We start from the raw sequence: 26,131 nt of genomic DNA, 5'->3' as shown, positions 1-26,131 counted from the left end.
AAAATGATTCTGGAACTGAAAACTGTTTTGATAGTTACTCATCTGGCAGTTTGACTGTTGACATTTTCTGTTAATTCTGGTACTGTCTGTTAATTTTCTGATAGATAAGCTCATTTGATCAAGCTCAGGTGTGGTTGAACGAAGTTCTTCAGAAAGCTTGTCAGTGTGTTACAGCTGTACCAAGAATTGCTGCCCGATATCTGTGTCGAACAGCTGATCTGCTACTTAGTCTGAAGTGGATGAAGACAAGTGGAATGTTACAGATCACTGACATAGTTGCTAAGTGCCCTACTTGTCTTTCAGCTGAGGCTCCTCTCTAACTACAGGCCCAAAGAACATTCTCTTTACTTGATGACAGACCAAGCTTCCTCTGTAACAGGCAGTCCAAGAAGGCGTTTCCCAACAGTCAAATCTACCAAACCAAACTAACAGATGAAAACTGTTGCATTGAATGTATTAATGCAAGCCATTATCTTTGGCTGGAACTGAAACTTTGTATGAGGAAACCAAGGAACTTCAGTGAGGTCTAAACATCCAGTTGAAAGGAATGGACTTGCTTAATTTATGTCCTCTTAAAGTGCTTGTGCTATATTTAGTCTTCTGAGTTGACTAAATGCTCTTGTTGAGAATGAGCTGTAACTTAAAATACTGGGGCTACATAATGGTGGAAGAGGGTGAGGATTTAGTATTTAGGCTGATCCCTCCCAAATAATTTCCTTGGAAGTTAAGGCTGAAAATTAGAAATTCTCCTTAAACCTTTGCTTTGAAAATACATTGCTTCATTTTGGGGCAGTGTATTTTAATGACACTAAAGTATTTATTTTTAACTCCCAAATGCAGATGCATCTCCGTAAGATGATAATGGAAGCATCCAGTTACTGTGTCACTTCTGCAGAGCTGTTTGAAAATGCCTCTGGCATTAACTTCTCTCTTTTGAGGTGTTTGCCTGGGACATTTTGGCACTATCATGGTATATCTGAATTTGTCAGCATTGGATATCCTCCAAAGAGGAGAGCAGCTGTATTAGATGAATGACAACTTGTGTTAATGGCATGGTTCAGAAGTTATCTGGAAACTGCATACAAACTTCTAGCTGTTGGACTGTTTCCTTACTGCTATTTTATCCTTGCACAGTAAATCTGAGGAACAGCTGGCCCAGGTCAACTCACCACACTTGACAAAACCAGTTACACTTCTGAAGTGCTTCAGACCAGTCTGTTCTCAAAGTTGATGCAAGCGTTGGTTGCTTCTGAGACAGTGACTTCTTTAGACCAAGCTGTCTTTTATGAAGTGTTTTAAAGAAAAATAATTACTTTCTGTTTGAGTTGTTCTGAGATATTACAGTAAATACCACATGAAGAGAAAAACAGCTGTAGATTCAGTGGTGATGCAAAAGCTGTTGGAAGGCTTAAAGTACACCTCTTGTTTAACCTGTGGTATGTTTAGGATCCTGCAGTGGATTCAAAACTAATCTGTTTAGGGATATACCCGTATATGTAATACCAGGTGTTCTCTGTGGGCTGTTTTGTGTACTGGCAATGGTAGTTTAGGTATTGTTTTAGATAATCATGAAAGAAATGGCTCTTCTGCCTTTCTTCCTCTGTTCCCCTTCCTCTACTATTCCCATTTGTTGTACAGCAGTACTGACTTTCAGGATTGTCTCGTGACAATTCTAGAGCTGGTTGGAGATAAAATAACTGCCTTTTTCAAGGCTAATGCTACATTAAACAATATCAGTTCATTGGTGAAGTGCAGTTCTGTAAATAGAAATTGTAGTGCATGCAGATGTAAGCATTTCTTTGCTTCTGAAATCCTGATGTTGAGAGAAACAGGCCTTCAAATTAAATCTGGCTTTTAAATCAGACTTCACCATCTATCCAACTGTTTCCCCTTTGGATTTATAGGATGTGCCATGTGTCACTGTGTGCTTTTCAAGCACAGTGAAGTTCTAGTTCACACAATGTGTCAGAAGTAATAGCCTTGATTGGGTAAGGTAATAAGTTGTTACAAATGCATAGCAAAGCCATGTAGTTCTAGTACTGGTAGTTCGTAAACCACTTTTTAAATGTGAATGCATCAAATTCTTACTCTTTGTTTTTGCTTCAGGAGCAGCTTAGCCAGTGTAGTAATGCCCTAGAGAGTTCTGAAGAGCTGCTGGAACTTGCTGCGCAGTCATTGGACATAAAGGACCCTGTGGAATTCTTGAAGGTAGGAAACTTGGAACAGATATGCATAAGGCAGATGTTGGTATTTGTCTCAATTTGAAATATCTTTTGCAGTACTGTAGTGGATCCTGCAAACTTACCAGGAGCACTGAGAGTAAGAGTAGAGAGGCCTATGAAAGTACAGTTAATGTTCTGTTGAGGAGGCCAAGTCAAGCACTATAGTCTTGGGTTTTTATGCAATCTCTAATAAAATAAGGTTTTTCTTATTTAGAGTGAGGGGGGACGGAAAGGAATACCTTCTCCTGGACAACTGTCAGTGTTAAGCCAACCTGTACTGACGTTAGGTAAGCGAACCCAGAAAGTGAGGGTGAAATAAATCTCTATGAAACGGAACCAAGACTTACAAAATGTTTGATGGCAAGCAGTCAAAGCAGTGGCAAGTGACTTTGTCAGTTGCCCAGTGCTGTTACGTGACACTTGCAGAGAGTTTGTGTACTCAAGCTGCAGCCGTCAGTGTTTGATAAGATCTTTGTTTTGCAGAACTTCATGCAAGCTGTAAATCTTTAATTTACAACTATGAACTCTACACTTGTCCTGAAGGATCTTATGAAACTGAATTCAGGGCAATGGTTCCTGTACTCCCCCAAAACTTTCTAATGCATTTGTATATTGTGCAGGCAGGAGCCTGATTTGGGCCTCGCGTTGTGATTCCAATACAAATAACATGTACTTTACAACAGCAGACTTGTAAATAAGGCAACATGTATCTAACTGAAAGAATCTACTTACAAATTAATAAAACAGTTCTACATATACACTTATGTGGTATACTAGGCTTGCTATTATAATCCTTGTGTTAGTAGTGGGGTCAGCCATGACAAATTCAAGACCCAATTACTTTTGCCTTCTATGTTTTAGCAGGAACAAGGACACAAATTATTCTAAAAGAGTGGACAGGAAAGCTGTCTTACTGTGTCAGTTATACCTTTTGGCAACATGTTTGTGTGCTGTCACGCTTCCTGAGTGTCAGCTTTGTTTTATTTGCCTTAAAGAGTGACAATTCCTAAACTGAGTATTTTTCTTAGCACTTCAGTTGGAATTGTTTTTTCTGTCTTGTCATAGCAATGTGTAAAGATTTAAGTTAGCTCTTAAGCAGAGTGCAGAATGTAACTTTGAATTTGTTGTAAGTTGTTTCTTTTCAGATGTCTCTAATGCTTTTTTCAATCAAATGCACTAAGGAAAGTTATTTGAGTGTTTGGGGGGAAAATCTCTTTAAATTTGGATTCTGAGGCTTAAGATACAGAAATCTAATTTAGTCAACTCTAATATCTAGGATTTGAAAGTTGTATTACACTAGCTTGCACTTGTAAATGTGCCTTTTGATATGGCATTTTAAGATAGTGTTGCCTTGGCTATTAGCTAGCTAAATCTATTGCTCCTCTGGTAGGAATGCCAAGTGTTCCTGAAACAGCAGCTCCATCCTTGACTTTTTTATCAGCACAAATTTTGTTCGGATCCTCTAGGAAATCAGTTCATGGGAAACTATTGTAAGACTAAACTATGATTATTTTTTTTATTTTTTTCTATGTTAGGTTTCTGGTGGCTTTATTTGCTGAATTGGCTTACCTGGAAGTCAAAAGAACATGAATGCTAGCATACAGGAGGGTTCAGTGATTAGACAGGATGTGGTTTGACACTACTGGGCAGTTCATCTGAGATGGGCTGATACCCTTCTTTGCCAGTAGCCTGGAAACAAACCGAATTCAAAGAGGTTAAGCCATGACTGTCTTGCAGAAGACTGTTCATTGAATCCTGGCTACCACATGCTCTATAAGGTATAGAGGTTATGAAGAAGGCTTTTGGTTCTGTCTACAGCTGTCATGTAGGAAAATCAGTCAGTAGTTCTTAGAATAACTTTGGTTTGAGGTAAAACAAAGCTACCTCGTAAACTAATTTTTTTCTAAACACTTCTGGGTTTTTTCTGCTTCCCACTTTGGGAATATAAAATTGGTTTTATGTACAACTGACTTTTGTTATTTTTTCATTGAGCGTGCTTTGTATTTAGTGAAAAATTTGGAAGTCCTCCACTTTTGTTTAACTTTAAACTGAGAAACTACCTGATGTTTTTTATCCCCTCTTCGGAAGCGAAAGTAGTTCAGCTGAATGGCAACTAGATCAAGTAGCAAGGTTAACTCCAGGCATGAATTCAGCAGGCTTAACTCAGCCATCACTGCTTCAACAATTTGCAGTTCTTCTTGGTGAAGGACGGGGATTTTGCCTTTCCAAATTGCAGTTAATGTTTATCTTTGAAATATGCCATCACCACTTCTGCATCTGCTTCAGTGGTATTATTTAAATGCTGGAAAGAACTGTATTCTATGGTTTCGAATAGTGACATATGGAGAGAGCCTTCTAGGGAGTATTGTGATAGTATAATAACTTTCAGAGGAAAAGTTGAAGCAAGTCCTATTTTTTTTTCCTTGTTTGTCAGAGTATACATCATATGATGTATAGCCAAACAGGTCAGGTATGGTTATGTGCTACTAACAAGCTATAGTTTCACAGAAAATACCATGGTAGTTAAATGGGAAGAGAAAAAGTCATGCCCAGGAAGCTGAGTAATTTGGAATTAGTTTGGTGGAGGTGTTGATCAGTTTTTCACAGGTGATACCTTATTGCAGTTCTAACCAATACTATTAACCTACTTTCTCTCTTTTCTCCTTGACATGCCCCAAGGCTGCCAGACAGATCAAAGAGAGGTACAGTAAAAAGTCTATTGCTCTTATGTCTTTGAATTAATCTTATCCTTGAAAATGCATTTATTTTGAAAGGGTCATAGTCAGCTTAAATTAAATTAATTGACTCTTTCCTAAGTGTTTGTTCTGACATCGCAACTTCTGAGAGAGAGCTAAGAACTTCTAATGCTTCCTTGATGGCTGTTGGCCTTCCATGACTTAATATAAGAGAAAGGTGTTTTTAATGCAGGGAAGTGGACCTCTGCAACAGCTATTGTTATTATTTCTTTAAGTATATGTAAGTATATAATTAATTATTATTACTAATAAACTGTTGATTTATTATTAATGCCAGATGGCTGAAATTTAATAATGTTTCAAGCTGACTTGGTCCCTTTAATTTATGAGAAAATTTTGGTGTGGTTTTTTTTTTTAAAGTACTTACAGACTTTTGCTAGCTGCTTTTCCTTTTGAATGTAAAAAGTCTTGTAGGTGTTGAAATATTCCTGGTGACATCACTCTGACTGATGTCAGTGGAACTGCTATTTCTTGTAGCTCTTCTTTGAACTGTGTCTTCAAATTATTGTTTAGAAAGCAAAATGTTAAGGTTTCAAAATAAATGCTAAGGTTATTTTTCTTTACTTGGAAGAAGGATAACTATGTTCTGAGAGTCTGACCTGGTTCAGAAAACTTACTGTGATGTGCATAATATCTTCAAAGACAGCTCACAGGGTGTTTCCACCATATATTGCTCTTATAGAGCAAGTACGTTGGGTTTCAATTTATGGGTTGTCCAGGAAGGGTCTGATTGTCTAAATTCTCTGAAGGTTTGTGTAAAATGAGTAATTAATTAATTTCTCATAAATTAATTATTAATTAATTAAATGTATTAATTTTAAAAAATTAATTTAAAAGTAATTAATCTTTGCTTTTCCAAGGGTGAAGTTTTAGTGTCCTTAACAAATCAGAGGGATAGTGGCAGTGATAGGAATATTAATACTTTTTATCTGTAATAAGCATTCTCTTAATCTTCTAGTTTCTTGAAATGCTGTGTGATCTAATCCTTTTGAAGCAAATGTGGCTGGTTCTCTCTCTGAGAGATCTCACTAAGATTGGTGCCTAAACAGAAGTTAAAAAGCTGTCTGAAGCTGACTACTGAGTATTCTCTTACTGCTAATCAGAGAATTATTCTTCCTTAAGGAGAGACTTACCTGCCTGGCTGAGCAGTGGCATCTGCTAGGCAGCCCATAATGAATTTCAGAAGGGCAACTCTGTCTTAGGAAATGAATTAACCTGACTCTCTTGTGATGTTCCGTGACATAATTGTCTTATATTCCATAATTGTAACGCTTGAGCGTTATACTCAGTTTCATATTGCTTCCCCCTTCTTCACTACCTGAACTTTTTGGTTTTTGCCATTCTTTAATGTACATTTAGTTAGCACACAATTTCTCTTACATGCTAGAGGAATACTTAATGTGTATCACTTCCTGTGAACTATTAGGTGTTCTAGAGCTGACACAGATCTGTGGGTGTAAATTAGATACAACTTTTTGCAGTTGACTTGCTTTTGTAGTGTGTATACAACTTCCCAATTAAGAATCTGTTTTTAAAGCAGAAGTTAGGACCTGTGTGCTGTCTGAATTAATGTTGTTCAAATTCTGCTGCGTGGTGTGATGTCTTCAGAGTTACAGAACTATGCAAAGAGACTTGTCCTCCTTTTTTTGTGGTCTAGTTGATGGAGTACAGCAGTGCCTTAGGAGTACTCAGAATAAGGACTGAGCTAAGATTTCAGAAGTGGAAATGGGAGCTGTGCTTTAGTCCTGTAAGACTGAACTTGCATGTTCCAACTTAAATGCTTCTTCATCCCCGGATACGATCAGAGGTAGATAGGAAATTGGGGTATTCAGCCTGTTCACTATTTATAAATGCCTTCTATTTAGCATGTGAAAATGCATTTTGGGGGTGATGAGTCAATCTTGTCAAGCAGAAAAGTCTTTGGACCTTTTTAAACTAAAGGTTTATGTTTCAAATTTCTAAGTATATAAAACATATATGATGCTCATTCTGCAGTGCTTTAGATACTTCATACTTCCTGATTTTGTGTTGTGCGAGTTTTGTTTTGTCTCTTATCCAAGTTTTTTGACAAGTAAAAAGTTTTAAGCTTCTAGTCACTTTTAGTATTTCTTTGCCTAGTAATACGGAACAACTGAGACCTCACACCATTTTGTCTTTGAGACAGTCACATTAGCAAAACTTGCTATTTTGGAGTCTGTGCTACATGGTAAACAGTTATCTGTTAGAAAAGCGTTCTGGTCTTTGATCACTATTTTGGCTAACAGCTTGACATTAATGACACAGGTTATCTGATTGCTGTTTTGGAAAATGGCTATAGGACTGAAACAATGCAAAATACATTTTTGCTAATGCTGCTTTCTTGACTTTAGAGTCACAATGGCTTCAGCGTTCCGCATCTCTCTGAAACCAACGGTCAGTGATAGTATGACTCATTTGATGGTGGACTTCACTCTGGAAAGGCGCCTTCTCCAGGCTGTAAATTTTTTGCCAGGTAAAAATTGTATGCAGTGAGTTTAATTTGTTACTACATTAATAATGTTCTATATTTAAAACAAACAAAACAAAACCACACCTCTTGCACCCTAATGCGCAGTTTTTTCAGAGTATCTAAAGTTGTTCTTATTCATTGTATTTTAAGCTGAATACCTTGAGGGTAAAAAGGTTTTCTGATTTTATTGTGTTAATTTCTACATAATACAGCATTTCAGAAAATAACATTGATCTCAGAAGTGAGAATGAGTCTTCGAGACCATGTTTTTTCTTGAGTTGTCAGTTCCTCTGTACTTCTTGAACTTGTCTTGTGTTTCTCAAGACTGTAGCTGCTAACTTGATCCTCAGTAACACTCTGAAGCCCTAGTCCTCTGCAGTAGTGTTATGCATGGAACTGTAAGCTAATATGTCACTTACAAGACTGGTGATAATGGTCTGAAATGCAAGAGAGCAGTCTACTAAGGCAATGATATTACCATAATATAAAATGTGTATTGATGCATCTATTTGTTCCTGTTTGAAAGTAAACTTAGTTGCAGTATTCCGGTATATATCTTTCATGTCTCTTTATTCTTACTGCTTTCATATTTAAACCACTTTGCCCTTGACTGGTACCAAGAATATATTGACAAGAATAGTGCTGGCAGGGATGGAAATTGTTTCTTCTCTAGGTCACTAATCCAAATCCATTAAGGACTTGGCAGCGTCGGTTTACATTTCTGCCCATTTATCTTGTATGCTGCAGATGCAGTATGTCTTAGCAGGTGTAGTAAGTTACCAACATTATTCCTAGTGGTCAGCTAGCAGTGTCTAGGTGGGAATTCACCTTTTAGTCTTAGATTCTGGGTAGCAGTCATTGCTGTGTATTTCATAGATAAGGGAACAAGGTAGGTAAGCTAATCATAGTGTACCTGTTTAACAGGAATGGGATCTTAAAGATCTAACAGCAAGTGTGAACAAGGTTTTGTATCTAGATGAAGATAGTATTTAGTATGACCCTTCTTATATGTGTGTCTTCGTTATCAAATACATGGGAATTTAAATTGTTTGGGGCTTTGATTTGTAAACAGGAAAAATTAACTGTCTGGATATCAGTTTTACTTTCCTCTACTCTAGTGTCAAGCTATAAAATTACACTTGACACCAAATCCTGATAGCTCAAACTGTTGCAGGCAAAATTGTACTGAGCATTGATTGACCTTTATATATCAAGAAATACTAATGTTCTAGCGTGGGAACTTGAAAACAGGTTTGGTGTTGTGGTAATATAAACAATTTGAATGCTGCTTGCCAGAATTATGCTGAAGACTTGGTCACTCCAAACACATGGAAGACACTCTATCTGGTATCTTATACCATGCCAAAAATAATTGGGACAGGTAGCTAAACTTGGAGGTATATGTTCTGAAATACTTGTCTTCCTCTTAATTTTGTCTAAGAAGGGATTTACAGGTGTATTCTGAAATACTTGCCTCATCTTAATTTTTCTTTTGCCTATGAAGGGATCTTACTGATACTATTCTCAAATTATTGTTGCATGACTTTTGAAATTTGATGGCAAATGCATGTGGTTAACTCTTGAGAATTTGTTGTGGTTTAACCCTGGCAGGCAGCTAGGCACCACACAGCTGCTTGCTCACTCCCCCCTGTTGTGGTGGGGTGGGAAGAGAATCAGAAGAGTAAAACTGAAAAAACTTGTGGCTTGAGGTAAAGACACTTTAATAGGTAAAGCAAAAGCTGTGTGCTGTAAGTTAATTTATTTGCTACTTTCCATTGGCAGGCAGATGTTTATCCACTTCCAGGAAAGCAGGGCTCCATCATGAGTAGTGGTTACTTGGGAAGGCAAAATGCCATCACTCTGAAGGTCCCTCTCTCTTTTTTCCCCCAGCTTTCATTGCTGACCACTATGCCATATGCTATGGGATATCCCTTCGTCAGCTGGTGTCAGCTGCCCCTCCCAACTTCTTGTGCACCCATAGCCTACTCGCTGATGGGGCAGCGTGAGAAGCAGGAAAGTGCTTGATGCTGTTGAGCAATAACTAAAACCCCAGTGTTATTGGAACTGTTTTCATCGCAAATCCAAAGTTTAGCACTGCACAAGTCTCTATGAAGAAATGTAACTCTGTCCCAACCAAAACTAGTACAGACTTGAATACTTTTGCTCTCAGTCTCTTCTGTGCTGCTTATTTGTTCCTAAGCATTTTAAACCTATACCACCAGATTCAGTGTAATTCCTGCTTGGCTTACATAAAAGGCTGCATTTCAGTAGTGCTAGGTTGAAATATTTGATGAGATCATGAAGGGAAGGTGTGAAGTAGTGTGCATAAAGCAAACTAGGCCTACTGCTTCTAGCTAGCTATAGCTAGGAGGTGTTTGTATCTAGATGGTAAAATTGCACATCTCTAAATGTGCCTCAGCCATAATTAATGTGATGCTTATTGTCATCAGTCATTGTGGAGGGGAATCATGGCTAACAATCTGTTCAAGAAATAGTTGTTTTAACTGCATAAAGGCAACCTGTGTGTACTTAGGACTTGGTCACGTTACCAAACAACACAGTTAAGGGTTTCAGTGTTGTGAGAAGGTATGATTTTTGACAAACAAAATCTGTGGGTCTGTCAGTTCCACAGATGCATCAGTATTGTATGTTTTTTGATGTTCCTGATTGATATATTGACTTGCAGGCCACTTCTATCTATTTCAAGCTTTTGTGAATGCTGAAACAAATGAAGAGCTCTTCCAGATCCTTCCTACAAAACATGCAAACAATAAAACATCTTTTTCACTTCCTCCAGCAAAAGTCTTCCTTTAATGTACTTTGGACACTATGAAGAGTGTGTAAATGCCTTCTTTTGAAAAATATTTTCCAGTGACTTAAGTGTTCTTTGATTTCATAGAAATAGACTACTTTGGTCTTGAAACAAAATGTCAGTATTTTCTTCAGTGAATCTTAGGACTTCTTTCCCCTTCTTTCAAGAGACAAAGGATGAAAAGGAAAGAAAACTAGGTAACTGCCGACTGGCTAGTGGAAACTATTACACTGATAGTTGTCTGTAGTGGTGGACATAAACTTAAGTGATATTGCTTGAGGGCTGCAGCTGTACTTACCTTCCAAAAACTCATAAGTAAAAGTTTGCTGTTTAATGTTCTTGTGTAGCGTTCCTCTGAATGTAGGGTTATAATTGTAAGTCCACTCCACTCTAACATGCCCTTCTCATTGCTTTCAGAAGGAAATCAGCCCAACTTACTGACAAAACAGGAAAATGCGATGCAAATGTTTGCTTCAGAGATAATGCATATTTCTTGTTTTGTAAAATGCGTGTTAAGTCAAAGTAATATGCCTAGTCTCCTATTGTGCCTTGCTAATGGAACAGATCCTCAAAAAAGAATGACTGTTACAAGGCCAAGGGCAACTTCTGAACTCTATAAATCCATAGAGAACAAATTAATATTCAGTCCATTCTCTTTAAACTGATCTGTATGTTTGTCTTTCTGCAGTCCCTAAAGCTCCAGAGATAGATCTAGCAGCATGTCTGGTTGCAGATAACTGCATAACAGTATCATGGAGAATGCCTGAAGATGATGGCAGAATTGATCATTTTGTACTAGAGTATAGGAAAACCAATTTTGGGCTTCCTCGAGTAAAAGATGAACAGCCTTGGGAACTGATAGACTACATCAAAGCCACTGAATATACATTATCAGGTAAAGGTTGTTTTATTTATGCTCAAACCAAGAATACTGATACAACTCTTTACGCTTGGAAGTTTTGTGAAATACCCATTTTCCTGTATGCAGGAAAACTTCAGGAATGCAACGAAGCTTCCATTGTTTCACATTAGCCTTGGGTGGTTTATATGATAATGGCTCTGCCTTTTTAATTTGACCTTGAGGTTTTATAAAAAATCATTTCTTAAATGAAGTTTACGCTGATTTAAGCTTTTCTTGCCAGATTGAGATAAAAGGAAGAGCGCTACATGGAATATAGTCTTGTAAAAATTGTCAGTAACTAATGTCAACTCAAGTTTATGAACATTCACTTTTTAGGTCTAAAATTTGATACAAAATACGTGAACCTTAGAGTACAAGCTTGCAACAAAGCTGTGGCTGGGGAATACTCCGATCCTGTGACTCTGGAAACCAAAGGTAAAATTTGAAGGACTCTAACCTTGGATGTAGTGAAAACTGTGTGTTCTGGCTTCATAAATGAACTTGTATGTTAAGTCTGTTTCTTCATGAGCACTGCTGAAACGTGTGCGCTAAGTGAAAACAACCATTTCTGTAAAGGATTAAGAAGCTTATTGGCACAAAGCTGGCCTTTTAGCATTCAGACACAAAAAATGAGGTAGTGATGTAACTTTCTCCAGTAGAGCTTGACATTGGTTGTTTTGAACTGTGGATTAACGGTATTACGTGCTGCTGCATCATGCCAATGTACAGCGAAATAAGATGAACGTTGTGGCTGAGCATTGCTAGGACTCTTAGGGCATCTAAACAGTTGGCGCAGTTGGCTGGTCATTGGTACTTAGCATGTGACAAGTAATAGCTTTCTGTAAATAGAAGGTGCTGAAAAGTATTTTTTTTACTTTGTAGCTGTAGGTTCTAATCACTATCAATATTCAAAATAAAAAGGGAGCTCTAAATTGCTAAAGTTATTAGAATCGTAGAATGTGTTGGGTTGGAAGGGACCTTTAAAGGTCATCTAGTCCAACCCCCCTGCAGGAAGCAGGGACATCTTCAACTAGATCAGGTTGCTCAGAGCCTCATCAAGCCTGGCCTTGAATGTCTCCAGGGATGGGGCCTCCACCCCTTCTTTGGGCATCCTGTTCCAGTGTCTCACCGCCCTCATTGTAAAGAACTTCTTCCTAATGACTAACCTAAACCTACCCTGCTCTAGTTTAAAACCATTGCCCCTCGTCCTGTCGCTACATGCCCTTGCAAACAGCCCCTGCCCAGCTTTCCTGTAGGTCCCCTTCAGATACTAGAACGCTGCTGCGAGGTCTCCCTGGAGCCTTCTCTGCTCCAGGCTGCACAACCCCAACTCTCTCAGCCTATCTTCATAGGAGAGGTGCTCCAGCCCTCTCATCATCCTCATGGCCCTCCTCTGGACTTAAATCGTTGTGTTAGAAATCAGTTGATCTGAGGATGGTGGCTTCCTAACATAGTTTTGTAAATAAACTAGAAGAAAAATTTATTGGAAGGGATGTCTTTTCACAGAACACAAATCTTAACTAGTATAGTGGAGATAATGATCCTGTAGCTTTAATTACAGACAAGTCTGTAGTGTGAAGGGCAAATGACCGATATGAACTGGATAATAGAAATATAAATTTTCTTACCTGTGAATGTTACTTCATAAAAACAAAGCTATATGCAATTTCATTCTGGTAACTTTCCTGATGTCGTTTTAGTACTCTTAAGCCACAGTCATTGTCAAATACATAGTATCCATTTAATAGTCACTTACATTCCTCACTCCAGTATGAGGAAAATAATTCTGATTTTGATTGTTTGGGCAGTTACCATGTTTCCCATATTATTTTTGTTATTTCTATGTGAACATTTAGTTCACTTTCTTATTAATCAGCCTATAAAAACTCAGTATCCTCATCCGCGTGCTTATCTTACTATCTTTTACACTTGTATGCTATTGAGCTATAAACTCTTAAAATGTCAAGTATACTTTCTTCTAGAATCAGACTAATATCAGATGGTATTAGGACACTTACAGAATAGTCTGTAAATGAACCTCTTTAAGGAACTTGGCACGTTGTATTAGTTTTGTTTTCTTGGATGAAGGACTTGGCTGCAACAAATACCAAGTCTCTTCTAGTAGCGTATATCCTCTGTGGTGTTGTATCTGCAGTTGACATCAGAGTTCAACTCTGCCTGTGTGTGCTATCCTGTCAATTTACTATTCTCCAATTTTGCAGTCCTTATTAATCATAAACACCTTGTTGGAGAATCAGTGTTGCAAAGCATGGAAAATAAGCATTCCTTTTTAAATCATTCATGACTGTAAGAATCTAAGGAGTAGTCTCTAACTAGCAGAAATCACTAGCTGAATTTAATTGCTGATGCTGCAGCACTGTAAGTATGAGAAAACTTACTTTGTAACCTATGCACTGAGGGTAGATAGTTGGACTTCATTTAAAGGGATCCTTACCTTGATTACAAGCATCAGACTAAAAAGCTGATGTTTCTATTAAGTTAAAAAGTGTTCTGCTACAATTTTACTACTGCTTCTATAATTTTCTATGAATAGCCAGTCTTGGGAGAACATTATACCATTTCACTATTTTGCATTTTGTCTTGACCAGCATTTGTGTTCAGTTTGGACAGTACTTCATCTCATCTCAACTTGAAAGTTGAAGATACCTATGTTGAATGGGATCCTACTGGAGGCAAAGGCCAAGAAAAAGTAAAAGGGAAGGAAAATAAAAGCGGGTAAGAGCTCTGTTTTGTAAATGTTTATGTTGTCTGGGATGTCTCATCTGGCAATTAAGGGACGAGAGCAGAGGGGGAGGTTGGATGGAGCTTTGGGTAACCTGGTCTAGTTGGCAGGGGGGTTGGCACTAGATAATCTTTAAGGTCCCTTCCAACTCAAATCATTCAGTGATTCAGATCACTGAAGAAATACAGTTGGAAGAACATCACTATATAAGTCTACTCTGAGTAAGCCTTGAATATGTCTAAGGATGAAGAATGTGTTCACTTGCTGGGCCTCTGTTTCAGGCCACCTTCATGGGAGGGGAGAAATAGCTTGATACCTGACTGGAATTTCTGGTGGTGCAATGAGTACCAGGTGCCTCTTTGCTATCAGTGTGCACCCCTCTGAGAAAAACCTGGCTTGATCTTCTCTGTACCATTCTGTTATGTCATTAAAGACATAAATTAAAGTCTTCCTGAGGCTGAGCAAACCCAGTTGTCTTACTGTGCTCCAGTCCCTTAATTGTGTTGTTGGCCATCCACTGGACTTGTTCTAGTATGTCAGTGTATAGTCCCGAAGAGCCCAGACCTGGAAACAGGACTTCAGGCTCATCTGACAAATGCCAAATAGAGAGGAACAGTTGCTTGCCTTTGCCTCCTGGTTGCTGTCTTACTGATACAGCCTAGGATGTGGTTGGCCACCTCTGTCACAAGGGCACAGCGCAGTGTGGTGTCCACTGTTGTCGACTCCTGTTGTCCACCAAGAATCCCAGCTGCTTTTCTGCAGAATTGCTCTTCCCTCAGTTGTCCCCCAGCCTGTTCTTTTGTATGGGTTTCTCTCGTCTGGAGAATACATATCCATAACTGTGAGCCTGATGTTCGACTGGTTCTGTACACAGCTATGGCCCACTGCCCAGTCTACATCTCATCTCAGTTTAGGGATACTGTGTGGGAATGGGTCAAAAGCTTTGCTGAAGTTAAGGTGTGAACAGTGTCCATCGCTCTTGCCTTGTCCACAAGACTGACTACTTCTTACTCAAAGACAAATAATTGACTTTCAGTGTGTGCTTTTCAGAATAAAGAGCACTGCCTGAGATAATTTATGAATAAATACCTTCCCTGTAGGCATATACTACCAGAAGCATGGTAGAGTAAGTTTTAATGGCATCTTAGAAGTGGGGATAATTTACTGTAATAATAGAACAGTTCTTTAATGATGACTTATTTCTGTCGACAGTGGCCAGAATCCTTTGCTGAAGAGCAATAGAAGGTGGTAATATACCTTTTATTCCTAGGTTTTAGCACCTAGTTTTGTTGGGAGCCTTATGCTGCTTTCCTTTGCTTGATGTAGAGAGAAATAAATCTAATAGCCTTTATCAGTAAAAGTACACATGCTTTAAAAAAATATTTTGAAGTTTAATTTGGATTCAGAGATTATGTATATATTTTCCAGTGGCTAGAAAACAGTCTTCCTGAAAGGGTGTGTCATAGTGTGTGGGAGACATGACTTCCAATAGCTGGATGAGAATTACGTATTCTAGTGTTGATACAAAGATCCCTGTTATTTACAGATATATTGATGCTTATTAACCTTCTGGCACATGATGGCACACTAAATTTTTTTACAAATGCAGTAAAGATTTCCTTTCTGAGAACGTTAAAGTATTTTTTTTAGTTCTTATTTTTGACTCTGAAAACCTTTTTGCCTCTAAACTTGTGCTATAGCTTTTACTAGGTATCTGAGGAAAATAAATATTTTTACACTTTCAAAGAGGATGAAGTTTAGTCTGATACCATATGTAAGAAGCTTCATGGCGATTCTACTTGCAGACCGAATTGTTCAAACGACAGCGCCTCTTTTTTGATATGTAAAGGCAGCTAAAGTAGTCTCCTATTCCTCATACAATCATATTTTTAGTGTACATTTTTTTCATTATTTTTCTTAATAAAAATCCTGTTTAAGAAATTATTCCTTCTTGCTCTCTTTCACTGGTTTAGAAGTTGTGGGACCAAAACAAATGCCCAGGTTCCTAATTTCTCGTAGGTTTTATTCCTCTGTATTCTTCCATCAGGTGGATATACCTTTGGCTTGAGGTCAGCAGTAAAGTTCAGTTTGTGTCAGTGAAACAAGCTCTTGATGAGTTGATAGTTCTACTACACAAGGCTTATAAATTTCTGCTAAGCTAAGTTTTAAAACTATCTTGGATATACTGCTACTTGCTCAACAAACTCTGGGAGTCTTATACCTTGGTCTTTTTGTAGTCATCCATAAAGAACTTCCCTCGTTCTGGCCTTTGCTTTGGTAGAAGGACATGGTCACATGTTCAACTTTGCGTGTCAGGCTGACCTTTTCTAGCAGGAGACTTAGATGAGCTTTGATTCCTGCAGGCGGCTTTTTTCCCTGCTAAGATTTATTTGCAATGTTCCCTGCATTAGAGGGAAAAGTTGAAGCTAGCTTCATAGTTGGTGTAAAAAGTTGCAGTATAATTGTTTTAAACATTAGAAGTGCAGCTTTCAAGGGTTGGAAAGATACAGTGGCAATAAAATGCTGAATGACCTGTAACATCTTTTAGGCTAGAAGAAAGCCTCTGGGTAACTTATGATGTCCCTCCATGGATAACTACTGTTATCCCTCCTCGGCCTTTCTTCTCCAAAAGAGAACACACATTGCTTGGAATATGTTTTATTTGCTGAAGTGGTTAAGAAAACTGAGACTAACTGCAGTGCTGTAGGCAATAATCCTCACCATAAGATGAGACTATGTGGTAGAAGAAATGCATCAGTTACTATAGTAGCTAATGAAGACGGTGCTGTATTGGAAAATGGGCACTAAACTGACTTTCTGCTATAAAATTTCCTGCCTTTCCCTATTGGAAGGAGCACTTAAGCACTTGGGGGGAGGGGAATCTAGCTGTTTTTTCAGACTTTTATGCCAAATATTTAATGTCATTGTCTGAACTGTTAAAGGCTGTTAGATTTTGAGTGGACAAAGCACATGCAGTGGCCATTTACTTGAATGAAATATATGATATTGAGGACGTCTTAATGTCTTCCTAACTCTGAGAAAATACTAGCAAAGCACCTGCATTTTTCTTATGGTGATTCTGTAAATGGCCACGTTGCTTTCCGCATAACTCATTTATACTGAACCTGATTGAAGGATTTCAGCAGCTTTTGTTGAAAGTGTGAGTGAATGATCTCTGATGCAGTTGAAGCAGGATGGAATCTACAAAGACTGGTAGTTCCTCCTGAAACTTTGCTTTAATTATTGGCTTTGCCTTTTTTTCATGCTATCGCTTGTTACCTTTTTCCTTGGTAAGTAAACTACAGCTTGCTCCCTGTTAACAAAATTCAAAAGCATTTGATGTGGTGCACCTGCACAGTATACACTTACCCCCTCCATATAACTCTTGCAAGCAATTTAGAAGCTTAACTGTCTTCTGATAAGCACTGTCAAATTTGTATGATAAATGGTGGTGCTAATGTATACAGCCTTTTCATCAGTGATTTCTTGTAGACTTCTGTAACTGGAATAAAACAAACTTAGTGATGAAGATGAACCAGAAATTCTAACATACTTATGTATGACAGCTTAATACCACCCAGCTTTTGATTCACATGTAACTTTATTTTAATGAATATATTGATCAGAAGGAATACTTTCTAATCCTTTATGAAATGGTATTTGAGAACAGTTCCAGAAAACTTGAAATCAGGGAAGAATCAATCAGAAAGGAAACAAGCTGAACTTCACTGTATCAATGGGCATTTAAGTAGCAATTACCTTTACCAAATTGTAGTTGAAGGAAAAGTTGGAGAGAAAACTTTCTTTTGTATGTGGTAACTCTTCTGAGGCTAATGTATGATAGACTACAGAGGATGAGAATTAAATGAATTCTCACATGTGTTTCAGAGACTTATTTTGTACTTTGTAAACTTTTGTCAATTAAATTAAACTGTAAACTGCATAGCTATTTCTGAGAAGTTAACATTCTTTGCTACTGATTGCTTTTAAAATAATAACCAGACCTGATTCCCTGGCTACTGAGTTTTAATACTCACTGTAATTTGCAAGTAGCCTTCATTTTGTTTAATAGTCATGTTGATAGGAATTATTTTTGAGGGCATAACCGAGGCAAAATAAATAATTTAAAATCTCAGTAGGTTAAAATTATTGTTTTACGCAATTGATTACTCATTAGAATATTCTCCAGAGCGAAGTGTCTTCGTTTATTTTGCAACTGCTTCCTGAGAATGCTTTTCAAAAGTATGACTAGAAAATCTAAGCCTTTCTTGATTGAGATTAGACTCTTAAATTTTATGACTCTAGAGGGGTTGCTGTGTGCTTCTCAGAACAGTGTGTTGTGACACAATTTTCTTTTCTCTAGTCTTCGATAGAGTTAATAGAATCAAATAAAATCCCACACCCTTCAATACACTTTTTGCGTTTGTTTTTGTTTTGGGGTTGGTTTTTTTGATGGGAGTTGTGAAGCATTAAACTCTGGAAGTTTCACTTCCTCTTTTTTTAATATAAATTGGGTATTAGATTTGACACTCTTGGGTTTTGCAGCATCTTCAGCGTGTGCATTTTGAAGTAAAATTATCACATTTCTTTCCTTTCATTCTTCATTGGGTTAGACTTTTTTCCTGGGATTTCAGTCATTACTTATACAAGCCATACATGTGCTGAAAACATTATCTTTAACACAAGTGGTGTTATTTTCCTCTTACTGATATTTAAATACCAGTGAAAGTTAAGCATTTTGGCATTCAATATCAGCAGTGTCTTCGTACTTATCTGATTCTTTTAGCTCATCTACAAGGCTTATTAGAAATCCTATGCAGAAAACCATAAACATGACTTTTCTGAGGTTCTGCATAGTACAGGCAATACAGTGTTTTATACAGGCTTTCATTCAAACCACGTGCCATACATCTGCTATTTTTATCCCCTCCTGTTTCTTTTCTCAGCTGCCTCTGAACTTGTTTGTTACAATGTTTTGTATTTTTTCTGGCTGTCATCTCCTTTAGTTCTTGTGCATGCATACTGTTCGAGGTGTTAAGTGGCTGAACTAATGTGTTGTTTCAGTAGCTTATGTATGTTTATTGAACCCTCATTGTCTCGTGAAAACTTGCTTGAGTGTGCATTTCTAATTGCATCCAAATCTTGAACAGTTCATCTCTTAGAAGTGGTGGACCATCTCCAAAGAGGACACCTGTTAACACAAGATCCTCAGTGAGGGGCAGCAGAGATCGTTTTACTGGTGAATCATATACTGTGTTAGGTAAGGTGAGCTTTTTTACTTTTGTTAGAGGTGTAATGCTGTGGAAAGTAAGAGTTTGAGGAAAAACTTGGCAATTGCTCAAGGCTGTTCTGCACAGAGGTAGCTTTGCCTATGTAACACCAGGATTTTGTGTCTCAGCAAGTGGCTTTAAGTCTGTGGAAGCTCTTTGTTACAAAGCTCTTAGTGACTGACATTCACTGCTATTAAATGTGAATTGATGTCAAATGTATCTTGTTTCAATAAGTCTAAGTAAAAACCATCTTATTCTATTTTATATTTTTATTCTATTTTCTTGTACATTAATTTTTTTGTTCATTATAGTTCAGATTTTTGTATTTCTAAGGCCTCACCTTAAAATGAAACAGGGAAGACATCACTGCTCCCTATGAGGAATCAACATTGTAAGGTACGCTTAATTATAGCAACTAAATGTTTGGTTTTTTTGGTAGGAGACTCTGCTATTGAAAGTGGACAGCATTACTGGGAGGTGAGAGCCCAGAAGGACTGCAAATCCTACAGCGTGGGAGTGACATATAGAAACCTGGGGAAATTTGACCAGCTGGGAAAGACTAATTCAAGCTGGTGCATCCATATCAACAACTGGCTGCAAACCACAATTTCAGCAAAACATAATAATAAAACCAAAACTCTAGATATAACTGTTCCAGACAGAATAGGAGTATACTGCGACTTCGATGGAGGTAAATTGCAGTTTTATGAGATTTAGCTAAAAACTTCATTAGCTATCTGCATCACGTTGAAGCAGTACAAGGCTAAAGTAGTACATTACTTCCAGATTGATATAGTCTCTTAGAAAAATGAGACTCAGAGCTGTTTGTGTAATAGTGCTCTTGTAATGCCAAATGACTGGGGTTCATTTGTGTGACAGAGCTACTAACTGAGAATTTTTCAGTCATGTGGACTGTATTAAGTGTGTTCTGGAAACACTGGATTCTTTTCCCTGGAAAAGAATCAATTTTACAAAAAGTTACATAGCAGTAGCATTTAAACATGTATCTTATCTTGTTTTCTGCCTCTTGTAGGTCAGCTCACATTTTATAATGCAAACTCAAAGGAGCTGTTATACACCTTCAGAACAAAGTTTACTCAACCGTTATTACCAGGCTTTATGGTCAGTATCTATAAATTTTGTTCAGTTTCTAGCACTGAATTCAGTCTATTGAAGACTTAATTGTTTTATTAAGGAGGAAACTGGGAGGACTGGTTTTGACTAACTAATAACTTTTATAAATGCTTATTTGCTTTCTTTTTGATTTCATGTGGTGCTTATGATAGCACTCTAATAGGAGAACTCTGTACCTGGATGTCTCAGCTACGTAAATAAAAGTCATTAAATTTTTGTAGGGTAAATTAACAGCACATTGCAGTAGCAGATGAGCCTGCTACAATAATTGCCCTGAACTGATGCAGATGGGAGCCAAAGATGCTGTGAGCCATGAGAGCAAGTGTCATGAGACAGAATACCAGATGCTTCCCTCTGAGATTTAAGACTCTATCTTTCAATTCCTTAAAAGCCCAGTGGGATTTTCTTGACAGTCACTTCACTGGTTACCACTTCACTGGTAACTTTTTTTTTGCTCTAAGCTAGTCAATGAAAACTTCATGCGATTCTAAAAACTCGTATCTTGTGAAAAATGCCCAGGAGAAGGATTAGTTACTGTATATTGATTTTCCTTTAGTAATGTAAGTAATTGGTTTAAGTAAATTTGGAGGCCTTAGCTGTGTTATAAGATGCTACCAAGTGCAGCATACTTTGGGAGCAGTGCATAGGTCTGGGAAATCTTAGGAATCTGGAGGAGGCTAGTTCATACTAACAGCTCAACTGTCCAGGCACTGATGTCTAGCCTCTTGTAATTCAGCCCATAGAAAACATAGCATGGTAATTTTAAAGTGTGAATAGGCCAATTAATAAAGTTATTTAGGTGTGGAGGAGGAATGGAAAAGTAGTAACTTTCCCAGGCAGCCTTACATCTAGCATCTCTGAACAACTGAATCGGGCAGAATTCCTTTCACAATTTCTAATGTTGGCTAGATGTACTGACAATAGGAGTCTTGATTAGCTATTTATTTCGAGGTGACTAACAAGTTGCTGTACTGATCCCTTTCAACATATGGGGAACAGAATAGCTGCAGAACTGTTGGGACACGTATAGCGTTGCTGAGGCTGACTCATTAATTCAGTTCCTAAGGCATCCAAGAAAACACTTGCTTACCATGCTTCAGCCTGTTAGTCTGCATTTCACACAGCTCCTAGTACTTGGTGATAGCAGTCTTTACAGATGCTACTTGGGTTTGTCTGAGCCGTTAAAATAAAAATTGCAAGCTACTTAAATACAGCTCTCAAATTTATTCATAAACATGGAGATACATTCTTTCATGTAACTCAGTTGTAGTCTAGAGGTCATTGGCACCTGTGCCCCTGGAGCTTCTCAAAACTTAGTTTTTCATACTACGTTTACATTGACGTAGTTCTGCTATGTCATGTTAAAACTAAGTGCTGCTTTCAGACACTGGAGCATAGTGAGAATAGTGCTTTTCATGTAATTTCAAGTACTTACTACTAGCACATTGGTCTTGAAGTTTTGCTATTAGGAGCAAGTCTGTTAGTATTAGGTCTTAGATTTGGGTATAAACTTATAAAGCGTAGTATATGAAGCAACTTCTACTTTATGGTCTTAAAAATTAGCTTCTGTGTGATTAGAAAGTTTTAGAGTGCTATGACTAGAGAGCAAGATAGAAGACAAATGCAGCTGCAGGATAAGTTTTATGTTAGTTCCATTGTGGGATGGGAGAAGAGAGATGTAGATGCTTCATAATGTTCAGAATATTAATTGGGTTTTTTCTCCCATAGATCTGGTGTGGTGGGCTTACAGTGAGTACTGGATTGCAGGTCCCAAGTGCTGTGAAAACGCTCCAGAAAGGTGAAAATGTATTGAGTGGCTCAACAGGCAGCCTGAACAATACTGCCTAGTAATGTCTGTCAAACACTTCTGTTGCTGAATGTTTTTTTTTCTGTAGCTGCTACTCACAGAAGCTTGTGAGCATTGGATAAAACTGGGTTTGCTACCTACTGCTGTTTAAGGCCTGGGTACTGACAGTGCAAAGGTTTGGGGCTAAAGTGTTAGGAACCTACTGTGAATCCAGACAGAAAACTAAACTGTTGCCTATTTGAAAAAGAAGCAGAGAAATCAAGAACTGTAACTATGGACTTTTCTATCACTGTATTAAAGCATTTTGTTATGGATTTTTAGTATTAATTCTGTTATGAATATTATTTTTCTATGAAGAATATAACAGATACCACTTTCTTAGCTCTCCTAACATGACTTACTTGACAGTATATTTTATTATTACTGGGCTTCCCATTAGAACCTGTGATGTCAAACGTGTTTCAGAAGAGTATTGATTTGTTAGCCTAGCCTGGCAAAATATCATGTCAGTATGATTTCAGAAGAATATTATAAGAATACTGTAAGAAGTTGTAGGCCTGATATGAAGAAATAAATCCTTCTGTTTTCCACGACTAACATGTTTAACTATCATATACTTAAAGTTTGGCTCCTATTTATCACAAGTTACAGAAAATATAAAAATTTAAAGGCATTTAAAAACATTCTTAAGTCCTCAGTGAAGATGCATTCTGATAGCCAGCCATTGAGCTAGGAAGTATTTCAGGTAAGAGGTTTAGAACCAGACGTCCAGAGCTTTTTAAAAACTACAGCATGGTACTGCTGTCTCAGCAGCTCTTAATTTTGGGTCATCTCTTGCCTTTCCAGTTTTGTGGCATTATTCTGGTTGGATTCTGATAATCAATAGTTAACATTGTTCATCAGATGTGAATGACAAATGAAATCTTGTCTGCCAGTAGCAAAGCTGCAGTGCAGCTGAGGCTGGGAGCAAAGGTGCGAGAGCTTCAGTTTAAATCTGTCTCCCTGGAGAAGATGGGGAGGTAGGGCTATTGCTAAAACATCTTTCAGCTTTTTCTCAAGCCAGCTTCAAGACTGGCTAAGACTTCTCAAAAAGCTGTGTCAATATCAAAGCTGGCTTTGAGCGGAAGCAGCACTGGATTCCTGGTGATAGGGTAGTACCCTCTGAGGCCAGGCACACACTTTTGCTTCCCATTTTGACTGCCTAGTGAGGATTCATGGAACTTTCTGGATAACCAGAGAAGTCCAAAAATTGCAAGATTTCTTTATCCAGCAGAAACGGAGCTTATATATGTAGCTTCCCACTCTTAATGTGCAAGCTTGTACCATATGCCATGTATATGTGCCTATGAGACTGGCTTTCAGAGGACCGTGTTCTAGAGGATGTCTTTATAACTTCCGACTTAATGCCTTCCCCTTTTTTAAGGGCAAGGAAAAAGTGGAAAGTGAGCAAATGCTTTGCTAGCTAACATATGATCTACTTACCGATCTGTGGTTATACATTTCTTTCATGAATCAAGTGAAATGTTGAGCCTGGATGTTCTATTATATCAACTCCTAGTTGGAAGCTTAGTAATGATAGTTAAATGATTCATAATAGTGGAGGAGCTAAGAAAAAGTCATGTCATATTCTTCATGGAAAATCTCAACTCTTCAATGAGAGTTACTTGTGTATTATAGACTGTTTAAATGTGCTTTCTTCCTTCTAAACAAGTCCAGGAGCCTTGAAAAAATTTTGAGATACACACTTGAATCAACAGTTTCCTAACTGAAGTTTTTTTTTCTTAGTATCGTCTGAAAACTGTTTCAAATTCATGCTGATAGGGTCCATAATGAATTGACTCCTTTCCTACAGCGCCCAAGTACTTTTTTTTTTTCTGTGTATCTTCTAGTCTGTAAAAACATAACCATCTAATCATGTTAAATCTTGTTAGTATCAGTGGGTCCTTTTTGTCAATTGAGATTTCTCAAGAGGAGGAAATTCCTTGAAACAACTCATAATAAATTGGTTGTGATGTTCAGTGGAAAACTTAAGAACAACATTTAAGTTTACCTGCTCTAGAAAGTTTTGTTTCTCTTGAGAAATCATGAAGTTGGCAGATGGTTGAGCCCTCTAATGTTCATTTCATGTCTGGAACTTGAGCATCTCTGAATATTTGCATTGTGATCAAAGTTAGCTGTAATGTCTTTTGCAGAGGAAAGTCCAAAACAATTCCCAGCTTAAATGTACCTTCCTCTGCCAGTCTACTGTTCAGGGTCTTGAAGCAAAGCTACTGGAAGGTGACATGGTTCTTAAATGAACCGTGTCTGAAACTTTCACACATTATCTACAGATGTTGTTACTATCCAAATAGTCTGTGTAGTAATCTTAAATATTTCTTCCTTGTTTCTTCCCTTTTTACTGCAATGAACACCTGACTGGGAGTTCTAGGGGCTCAGCTGCTACGAATTCAGTGGTACGTGAGGGAGTGATACTTGCATGTTTGGGCCCTGGTGCTGTTTAGAGAGAGAAGGGTTAAGATGGATGCTTTGTGTTTTGAGACTTGTTCTATTGAAGGACTGTGGTAAACAGACATCAAAATAGACTACTACCTGGTTACGCTGCCCAATCATCGGCTTAATCTTGGGGTGTTCAGCTACAGTTCCTATTTAAATTTCCCTTTTTTGGAAAAAAAGGGAATGTTTACAGTAAGTTAATGTGTAGTGAGAAAGAACCATGAGTCATCTCCAGCCCTACGTAAAAGCATTTAAATTATGAAGTTTTTTGGCAAGATGTTGTGCAACCTACAAGGTAAATTTGATATGCACAATGTAAAAATGTAATTTTTCTTTAACACTTAGTTAGGAGAAAGCTTGAACTGTTTCATACTGTGACTTGTGACTTGCAAGTTTTATTTTAACTGACGTCCTAGATGAACTTAACATGTGACCTTTTACCCTTAAAGGATGAATTTGTTATATAATAGTTTGCACAGATGTCAAATTTTTGCTGCTAACACTAGTCCAGTTGTTCTTAGTAAATGGGGATATGAAGAATTGCCTTAAGCACTTTAGATTTTTTTAGACACTTTTTTTTTCTGAGCTAGTGTCTTCTGTCCAGTACCAATATATTGGTGATACTTTGTGGCAGTTGGTGCACACTGCTTGTACTTGCAGCTGGAGAGGGATGCCTGCAGCCTGTGAAGTTACTTTTTCCTAGGGGGAATCCGCTTCAGGGATTGGAGGGGTGGTTCTTTGGCATTGGATTAGACCTTTTGAAGGTCTGTCCTTTCCCTCTGTAGTGTTAAATATAGTAATACACCTGGTGACAACTGAAGATGATGGTGTTTGGTGGCTAGACAGGAACTTTCTTCTGTATGACCAAAATGAGGGTTTTCTTAATTTATTATTTTTTTAATACTGATTACTGGTAGTCTGCTAAAGTAACTTCAGAATAACTTGTGAGGAGATGAAGGTTTTCCTTGAGTTCTGAATACATCACGAAACTGTAGCTTTCACTGTTCCTGTGGAAAGCTGTATGAACTGCAGTAAGGGGATGTTTATTTCAGAAAGAGTGATTTAAAGACATCCAGGTGATAGGTGCTTCTCCAAATACCAAATACGGATGGCAGAGGGTGGCAGGTTTATTTCTCTAGCCATCCTCCAAGTAGAAAAAGCAGAGGCTGATGTACCAATCCTGTTTCTTCCCCGCCTCCTTGCACCCTCCCACGTTACTGCTCTTTCATAGTAAGACTGAGGGAACTAACTGGAACTAACTAATCTTTATTCCGATTTGCTCCCCGCCCCCCTCCACCTCCCAGCCTCACTTGAACGGGAACGGTCTGAGGGGGGGAAGCCAGGCCGTGGTTTCCCTGCGGGCCTGGCCCGGCTGCCTGCCCCTCCCTCAGGTGTCTGTCAGCGCCACCGAGCCCGCGGGCTACTCTGATGTCTGTGACCGGTGTGTGTGATGCCAACTTTTTGTATTAATACAGACATTTCAAACCTGACGTGCCTGAGTTTTC

At 38.1% G+C, this 26,131-nt stretch overlaps 1 protein-coding gene across 4 annotated transcripts in view; it reads left to right on the top strand.

The window, feature by feature from the left end:
- The window catches only part of FSD1L (fibronectin type III and SPRY domain containing 1 like), a 33,069-nt gene extending 6,953 nt beyond the window's left edge, over positions 1-26,116 (top strand). The window contains exons 4-14 of one of the 4 annotated variants that reach the window (XM_063319367.1): positions 2,107-2,208; positions 4,902-4,924; positions 7,348-7,469; positions 10,967-11,173; positions 11,516-11,614; positions 13,789-13,915; positions 15,135-15,167; positions 19,073-19,182; positions 19,632-19,883; positions 20,226-20,314; positions 22,055-26,116. In XM_063319367.1, coding sequence (XP_063175437.1) covers positions 2,107-2,208; positions 4,902-4,924; positions 7,348-7,469; positions 10,967-11,173; positions 11,516-11,614; positions 13,789-13,915; positions 15,135-15,167; positions 19,073-19,182; positions 19,632-19,883; positions 20,226-20,314; positions 22,055-22,174 — 1,284 coding nt within the window. In that variant the 3' untranslated portion in view covers positions 22,175-26,116. Of the gene's footprint in view, positions 1-2,106; positions 2,209-4,901; positions 4,925-7,347; positions 7,470-10,966; positions 11,174-11,515; positions 11,615-13,788; positions 13,916-15,134; positions 15,171-19,072; positions 19,183-19,631; positions 19,884-20,225; positions 20,315-22,054 lie in introns of all 4 variants that reach the window. The other 3 variants (XM_063319366.1, XM_063319369.1, XM_063319368.1) reach the window with 3 other exon arrangements.
- Positions 26,117-26,131: the final 15 nt, after the last annotated feature.

This window comes from Chroicocephalus ridibundus, chromosome Z (genome assembly GCF_963924245.1).
Source record: "Chroicocephalus ridibundus chromosome Z, bChrRid1.1, whole genome shotgun sequence".
NCBI lineage: Eukaryota > Metazoa > Chordata > Aves > Charadriiformes > Laridae > Chroicocephalus > Chroicocephalus ridibundus.
The sequence above is the reverse complement of the archived record's forward strand: the minus strand, read 5'-3'. Positions and strand labels throughout refer to the sequence as shown.